This window comes from Aplysia californica, unplaced genomic scaffold (genome assembly GCF_000002075.1).
Source record: "Aplysia californica isolate F4 #8 unplaced genomic scaffold, AplCal3.0 scaffold00070, whole genome shotgun sequence".
NCBI classification, from domain to species: Eukaryota; Metazoa; Mollusca; class Gastropoda; order Aplysiida; family Aplysiidae; genus Aplysia; species Aplysia californica.
In genome coordinates, this window is record NW_004797340.1 from 1,202,725 (window position 1) to 1,211,589 (window position 8,865).

The 8,865-nt window shown below is 38.9% G+C and overlaps 1 protein-coding gene across 2 annotated transcripts in view; it reads right to left on the reverse strand.

The window, feature by feature from the left end:
• LOC101848184 (ubiquitin-associated domain-containing protein 2) overlaps positions 1-8,865 on the reverse strand; it is an 18,399-nt gene that overhangs the window by 8,282 nt on the left and 1,252 nt on the right. For both annotated transcript variants that reach the window (XM_005093832.3, XM_005093831.3), the window contains exons 2-6: positions 7,318-7,360; positions 5,855-5,979; positions 5,026-5,145; positions 2,715-2,818; positions 2,069-2,237 (exon numbers count right to left, since the gene is read on the reverse strand). In XM_005093832.3, the coding sequence (XP_005093889.1) occupies positions 2,069-2,237; positions 2,715-2,818; positions 5,026-5,145; positions 5,855-5,979; positions 7,318-7,348 (549 nt within the window). In that variant the 5' untranslated portion in view covers positions 7,349-7,360. The remainder of the gene's footprint in view (positions 1-2,068; positions 2,238-2,714; positions 2,819-5,025; positions 5,146-5,854; positions 5,980-7,317; positions 7,361-8,865) is intronic.

Below are 8,865 nucleotides of genomic sequence, written 5' to 3' on the forward strand. Positions count from 1 at the left end.
ATTTCTATATCCATCTGTTCTTGCTTTTTTGGAAATGTATCGTTTACTGCAGGTCAAGTGTTGAAATTCCAATGTCAGTGGGTGGCTATGGTCACTAAGCATTATTTCCGCCTTTTTTAGAACGTTTGTCTTATGCAGATATTCAAAGTTACTTAGGTCTCTACCAATGGTTCTTGATGCCTTTCTCATCAACTTGTTTATGTTTATGATGTGCTACCTTCCCAAATTGCTACCATAGCAAGGGATACCAAAATTTATCAAAGTTCCTATTGTGGTGGTGAAGAATATCTGAAGGATGGATGGATTCAGATTAAAAGACTTAAGTTTCCTCAGAAAGTACAGCCTCTGATTCACCTTTTTAATGATATTGTTTAAGTAATTTTGCCAGGTAAATTTGTTGTCGATTGTAAGACCAAATATTTATATGAATCCATGATTTCAATTGTTTCTTGTTCAATTACGAGTGGTGGGATTGTTGGTTTTTCTGTTCTAAAATCAAAAATCATTTTTTTTGTTTTTGAGAGGTTCACCTTTAGTAAATTGCAATTGCAACATCTAATAAATATACATATTTCTTCGAAATACTCTTTTTCATCAAGGTTTATTAATCCAATAATAGCGGAGTCATCTGCAAACTTAATTAAGTGTGTTGTTTTATATTTACTTCTATGATCGTTGGTATATATCGTATACAAAACTGGTGACAAAACACAACCCTGAGAACCGCCGGTGTTACAAAGGAATGGGTCAGATTTTGCGCTGTTCAGCCTAACATATTGTGGTCTGCCTGTCAAAAATTCCAGGACCCATGCTGCGATAGGATGATTAACTCTCAGACTCAAAAGTTTTTCAATGACAACATGCGGTTGAATTGTATTAAATGCTGAGGAAAAATCAACAAAAAGCACTCTCGTATACATTTTAGATGTTTCAAGTTTTTGAGTATAGAGTTACAAAAAACAAGTACAGCATCTTCTACGTTCCTCTCTTGTTTGTATGCAAGCTGGAACGGATCTAGATTTCCATGAACACAGCCTAGAATATTTGAGAGGATCAATTTTTCAAGGCACTTGAAAGCAATGGATGTAAGAGCGACCGGCCTTAAATCATTTAATGATTTTCAGAATAAGATGGAAATAAAAATCCCTTAACAGTTCATTGAACTACCATTAAATAATTTGTCCTTCAAACCAAAGCACTCTACACCATCAGCTCTTTTATAGTAGAGACCCATGCCACTGATTTCAAATTAGAAAAACAAAACAAAACAAAAACAGACTGCAACAAATAAAGACAGTCACCATCTCTCACACATAAGTATTGCATACAAAAAACGAAACAACTCAATTCTTGTGGTGTAATTCTCAGGACTTCTAACAATCTTGTGAAACTATCACAATTTCCAATTCATATCAGTAACCAATGGCTGCAAAGAGAATATTCCCTTGAAATTTTGCTTTGAACAATTACTATATTCATCTAGCATAACTCTTTTTAACAAATCTAAAAAAAATTATTCAACTAGAATTGTAAACATCACATGTATGAGCTTCTGGTGAAATCAAATTGTGCATGATTCTCGATTTTCCCTATTACAACTATATTTTGTGATTCCTCTAGTCTCCTGCACTTACAACAGTTTATATTTCAATATAGCAAGTCAGTTATTTGATCTAACATTTCAAAGAAAACTCCAGCAAATAAGCAGAACGATCGCACTATGTACAACCCCAAAGCAAATTGGCAACTGTATGGTTTACCATCCCTTCCAGCACTAAAAGGTTGTCCTAGAGGAGCGACTTCTGTATTTAACATCCATTGTTAAAAGGATTGAGCCAAACAGCCGAGAAAACTCCAGAAACAAACCAAGTCTAACATCACCCCACAGGATATACTCTAGCTAAATTGTATTCGTTTTAACGCCCCTTTCAACACTGAACGGTCGTTTCAAAGGGTCCATCTCTGATAGGACCAAGGTAAGGTCATATGTGCCATAGCCCAACATTATTCCAACTGAGCTAACACTACCAGCATGCCAAGACCTGCAGGACAGAGGACAGCAACGTACCAGAGCGCAGGCCACCACCAGCATGTTCTCCACCTCCGCACTGGCCATCTGCAGACCCAGGATGTAGTTGATGGTTTTCCCTGTCACAGGCACGCCCACCACCCGCATGATGGCCACCCGCGGGATGGTGCAGAAGAACGGCACAAACAGAGGGAACACCATGCTAAACCTGGAAGAGAAGTACAGAAAATAAGAAAATTTTTAAAGCTCTATTGTCTAAACTGCCATAGGTGATGCATGTCAACCTCGGCAATATCGCCCACTAATGAGCGATTTGGTAATTTTAGTGGGCAATGGGGACCGTCCGGGGGGGTGACAAGTGTCATTTCATGGTTCTTTTGGAAATACTTATAGGTGGGCGATAAGAAAATTTTAGCCTCTTAAATATGGCAAAAGTGGGCGCTGGGATAGAAAGGTTGAAGAGCACTGGTCTCAGGTGACCGGCAAAAACTGAATATCTTCGGATCAAAACATAGCTTTGTGTTAAAGGGGGGTTATTGACGTAAAAAAAAAATTTCTACACAAGCTTAGGTTCCAGTTGGGCAGAGGTTGCTCTTATCTGGACTGCTATTACAAGGGCACCACTGCATTTAAAACTAGGACTTGCTAAAATTTTTACAAAAATTAACACATGAGTAAAACTCACAAGCCAGAGGGCATGGTTCCCAGCTGTATCTCAAGACGGTTGAGTACAGCAAACACCAGTAACTCCAATATGCTGGCTATTATAGTTGTAGACAGGAGATGAGACTGTGAAGAAAACATTTCAACATAATATTATGATATGACAAACAATTTACGATATCTAGGAGAAAGGTGTTTTGACCCTACCACTCAGAACAGCATTACAGACAGAGATACTCCGTAAAATAACTTTTTCACTTGGAATTTGGAACCCTCCATACTCCATGCAATCGCGAAGAGTCTATCATAAAACTGCAGATACTGGTGAAAAGAAAAAGAAGAACAGCCAATACGACAAATTTTGGGTGACAAATTTTAGGTGCATGTAGTCATGAGTCACATGTCATTATCAGTATTAAAAATTTGCAAAAACTTTGACATCATCCTAAATAATGATAACAGAAAATAATAAACAGCATTTGTAGAGCGCATATCCCGGCTCGCCAAAATACAGTGCAAGCAGCTGACTAAGCACTCAACCACTAACAAACTGACAACACCTTTTCGTGTCCATAACCCAGTACCCATTCCCATCAGGGTGAAATAATGAAAATTCAGGTTGATGTTCTTGTTGTTATCGATCCAGTAACGGTTGGGCTCTCACCCTTCTGTCCAATGCCATGTAGTGATAAGTGCAGGTTTGCTGCAACTGCTGTAATCTTCCATAGGGTCTTATTTATTAATGGTAGGTCTCAGAGGGAGAAGTGTAGCTCTGATGTCATTTAGGGCTGTGCAGTGGAACAATTGATGATTCAGTCTCATATGCATAGTCACACAAAGGACACATTGGGGGAAGTTCTGGTTTTATTTTGTTCAAGTGGAAGTTAAGCTGTATATTATGTTCTGTTCGTAAGCGGAAGATCATGGTCTGTTTCTTTCTCTGTAGGAGGTTGATATTGTCATTTCGTTTTCTCATGGTCATATATTTTAAAACTGCTCTGACTGTCTTTCCCGAGGCCCATCCATTCATCCAATCTTGTTTGTTGTTGCTTTTAACGATTTGTTTGAAAATTCAAGTAAAGTGCCTTTCCCAAGGACACAGCGGCAGCCCCTTGATGGGTTTCGAACCCATTACCCTTCAGTTGTGAGTCTGAGAGCCCAACCAGTAGGCCACAGTATACTGAAGTGCACTCCACGTGAATTTTCAGAAAAAGTCTACATGATACAGTATGCCCCACAACCAACCAAAGAAGTGAGTTTTCTTTAAACAGTGTTTACAACAGCTGAAGCTGAAAAGAAAGGAACATTCAGGGGTCTAGTGTTTTTAGAGGCTTGAGAATGGCATTTGGGAGCCTGTTTGAAGAGATTGCCAACAACCCCTAACCGTAACCACCACCTTTTCTCAAAAACTTTGTCTTATTTGATTTCCTCACCAACACATCTTTTCCTTGCTGGCTATGTTTAAAAGCAGGTTCCCCTTACCATTACTACAATAAGTAAATTAATTTATCATTGCACTATTAACGAAGGCAATCCTGGGAATAATGAAAAGACATGTACCTTGACCATACACTTAGCCAGCATATACCCTAATTTTTCCTAAATTTTCACGTTTGAATGTCAAATGCCACAACCTTGGAACACCACTTCCATAATTATTAATGATTTTCGTAATTTTAGTTTTAACACAAATTTCTTTCACTGCTGCCCCTATCACGCTTTAGTAGAATCATTGCACTGATAATGTCTCTAGCTCAAGACAAATTTGCAAAAAAAAGTTTTTTTCTGATAGTGATTTCCATTCTATAATCACAGTCATCAATTTACTTGATTAACACAGATTTTACAGCCCCGGCAACAATCCGAAGACAGGCAGAAAGAAGAAAGAATGAGTGAATGAAATGAAACTGGCACAAAAAGTTAGCCATGATGGCTAGTTGGATTTTGAGCAATCTGCAGGTAGAGCTGAACAATCCGTCAGAAAGGAATGCACAGCGGGATAACGGCTGATTGCAGGAAATGCAATATCTACAAGGTTTTCATAACATCAACTTATTGCCGAGAGGTTTACCGTAAATATCTGGAACTTAAACAAGATAACACGAAGGCAAGTATGGATCCTTTGCTATGGAATTTCAGTAGCCCTACGCTATTGCACCTTTTTACAGAGTTGATAATGATAGGGGGAGCAAGTGTGGAACTGTCCGAAAGTACAGATTACTGTAAAAGTACGGAAGATTGGAAGCACTGTTTAAATATACGTCTGTTCCTTTTGCCTTACAATAACAGACATTTGACTGAGCTCAACAGAATCTAGTTAATAAAATACAAACCACAAATTTTCTTGTTCCAAACCGCCGTTCAAATATTCTGAAGTTGTAAAAGAGTACTGCTGAGAAGAGTAAATCTGGCAACTCCAAGAACACCAGCTTCGACACCAGCATCTTTTTGAACTGGAACAAACAGAATCAAAGATGATGATGACAGAGACATGCCAAGTATGTTTCTGTGTATCTGCAAGAGAATCTAAATTAGAAAGAGCATAAACCACCATCAGGCAGTTCAGTAAAATAATTTGTGAACAAAATAGGCCTATATAAAAGATATGTGCCAACAACCCATGACCAAAAATAGGGCTTTTTTTTCTAAAGAATCCACCTCTTAAAAAACAGAGTTATTCGGAGAAAAAAATCGCAGTCCCTAGAACTCCAGTAGATAAAGATTAACGGTACAATAAGAACCAACTGTGACAAATAAACATGTGAACTGCAAATAAAAATGAAAAAAAAAGTTTAAAAAGCAAAAGTTGATGAATCCAAGACAACCCATTTTTATCCTATAAAGATATATTTAGGTTTCAGTAAGATTTTTATGCCACTTGAAACACAATGAGGTCATATTATAAGTGCCGAAGATTATAGAGCTGTTACAAGAGAATAAAAACACATAAAAGGAGAGATAAGGACGACAGATATGTTTGATAGGAAAGAAGGAGAAAAACACAGTAGAGCACCCACCAACCACCCGCTACACATTTATCCTGTACACATGAGCCATTCTCACAGGAAATAGTCTTCAAAAAAAAGTAAAATCCACATATCCCTTGGTTACAATACTTTTATACAAAAATTCTATCTTTATGAAAGAGAGGAGTCCACAGACCTGACGCTTCTCAAAGACATCTTGATTGTAGTGGAACAGCTGATGGAAATGTTGCAGTGGGAAGGCAAACAAGAAGTAAGTGATGATGGCATGACACAGGAGAACCTTGGTCGCTGGAGCTCCATCTGAATGATGAGAAAATAAGAACATTTAATTTAATTTTTAGTAAAGTGATGGTAAACAGAAGAACACCACCACAATAAGATCCATTTAGCGTTAGGAAAAAGTAAGACTGAAAGACAAACAAAAGTAGGGCACACCAGTGGTACCCTCCAACCATCCACTTTGATTTAAATTGAGCAGGCATTTGATCATGCAATATAACAATAGTTGTTTTTTTTCTTGTTCCTTAAAGAATAATTTTGAATGTTAAATCCAGTGCTCTTTAAAAGAAAGTCAGAGCTGAAGGCATAGAGAAAGTCAAAGGGACATATATGGACAAAGACGGGATAAAGAGGAACAATGCAGTTATAATGAAAAGTACAAGTGGTATTTAAAGTAACTAAAATCTTTGGCTCCACATAAAAACTACACACTGTACGTTGCAAGAACACATATATATTACCCTCTTCCACCACCCCCCCCCCCCACCCGAGTAACAAACTGCCGTCGAACCTGCTATGACGGCCACCAGTACAAACGGACACTTTCCATTCCCCCCCCACCCCCTACGTTTTTTCTATGTACAGTATAAAACGGGCACCTGTCCAAACCGGCCGCGGCCACCCTATTTTATCAACCCACGGCCAAATCTACCTGCCTAAAGCGGCCAGACTTTGCCAAAAATTATAATGCATTTTCCCCTGACGTTGTGGACACAAGCCGTAACAATTCATTCATCCGTCGTTGTTGTCAGTCCCTCCAATGGATGAAATGGTCATGTTGCTTTGGTCACTCCCAATGTTTACCCAAGTCGACAAATGGGTAACAATAAATTTTCAGCTGCTGGTATGGGAAGCGTGTGATCCCATATAACCTACATAAATAAGGCCAGCCCACAACTCAGTCGTAAACCAAGTCCAAAACAATTGAAGTCAACACAAACTCGCGACAGAAGTATTGCCCGTTCCCCGAGTGGTGGCGACCCATTTGTTTTACTATAACACTTGGCCTTCCTCGTCTGAAACATTAAAAGTCCCACAAAAACCCTCCTGTCCTCTCCCCCCTTTCAAAAGAAAAAAATTACAACAACAACACATTTTATTCAGCCCTAGGGCAGTCCTTAGCGTGCAACCACCTCCAGTTGGGACCTCAGCAGTAAATAGTTTGTTTTTTATTATTTTGATCAGTCCTGCCAAAGAAGGCCACTTTTCCCCTCGACAATCACAATGCATGGCCGTCTTACACATGTTCAACTGTATCAACAGTAGTAACTACTATACAAATGACAAAGTTACATAGTGTCCTCAAGAGTGTGAGTTTTACGGAAAATTAACCAACTTCAATCAAACGAACACACTTACAAAAACCAGCTGGTCCAGCCAAAGCAATCATGATGACTTCTCGCTGTAAAATAAAAAAATTTTAAAATAAATCACTGATTTTTATTTTAAAAATCATGTTGATTAAAATTTTTTAAAATCAATTTCAACTGACTTAAATCAACCCAGCTCTGATTTCAATTATAGAAAAAAAAAAGTAAATTGAATACTGAATTATTTTACAGTGAAAGCAGACTCTTATAAGCATTATAGTATGATCTTGTCTACTAGATAAACCAAAACAATCAAAGACACTAAGTTGACTAACATTACTAACAAGCATTTGACCCAGTTTGGATACTAAAAATCCAGTGTTTGCAATCTAAATCTAGATCTAAATCTAGTGTCTCATAAAAAAGATTTCTTTCACTTAGACTGAGCAACAATGTTGTGGATTAAGGATGCAACGCCTTTGCCACTGTAGTACAAAATTGTCTTTCTTGTTAATTGTTTACTTTCTCGCGTTTAATTCCGGCAAATCCCCATGTTTACAACCGATCGTCCGTGGCGGCGGGAAGTAACCCATCAAAAATGCCCCGCCGGCGGTCTAGGGTTACAGTGTAACGTAAAGTAACTTGTTTGAAGTCATAATTTAAGTAAGTAATTCAATATTTAGAAGTCCTAATCCCATCCTAATTTGATTCTAGATTTCCAGATCTAGAAATAGATTAGAACGAAGAGATAGAATCTAGATATAGACTCTAGATCTAGATCTAGATCTAGAATCAGGAAGATTGAAGAAAACCGGACCACTCGTAGGCTACATTATTGTGCGAGAATGTGGGGTAGGTGGGACGGGTGGTTGGGGTGGAGGAGGGGGGAGGAGAGTTCAGGGGGGTCTCCCCCCTAACAAAATTTTTATGAATAGAAGATCTACCGGTCCAAGATTCTCCATTGAGAGATAGATCTATTAAAAACGGGAAAGTTATGGGCGATTGTCAAGATTTCCGCGTTCAATTCCGATGTGCGTTTTTCATAGCCTCAGGTATGTTTCGCTGCGTTTTTCATAGCCTCAGGTATGTTTCGCTTTGGTCCCTAACCCCAATCCTCATTTTTCATAGCCTCAGGTATGTTTCGCTTTGGTCCCTAACCTTTTTCATAGCCTCAGGTATGTTTCGACATACCTGAGGCTATGAAAAACGGGCGCTTTTTCGGTAGTTCCCACCCCGCAATTGTTATTCACGGGTTTTGGCCCAAAGAGTAGGGGGGTTTCAGGGGGCTTGCCCCCCTGACCTAACAAAAATAGGAAGGGGGGTTTTAAGGATGCCCCCCTGAATTTTACCACAATTTAATGTTTTGCTGTTGTTAGGTTTGATATCTTAGCTCACCGCGAATCAAACGTATAGATCTAGATCTAGAAGTAGGTCAGGCTCAAATAAGCCTAAGGGGGGTGGGAACTACCGAAAAATCACCGAAAAACGCGGAAATCTTGACAATCGCCAAATTATGAATGGCCACCTCTATTCTCACCCGGAGTGAGAATAGTGCAGGCGAGTCTTGTGGCTATTCTCACCCGGTGCGCGTTCACCA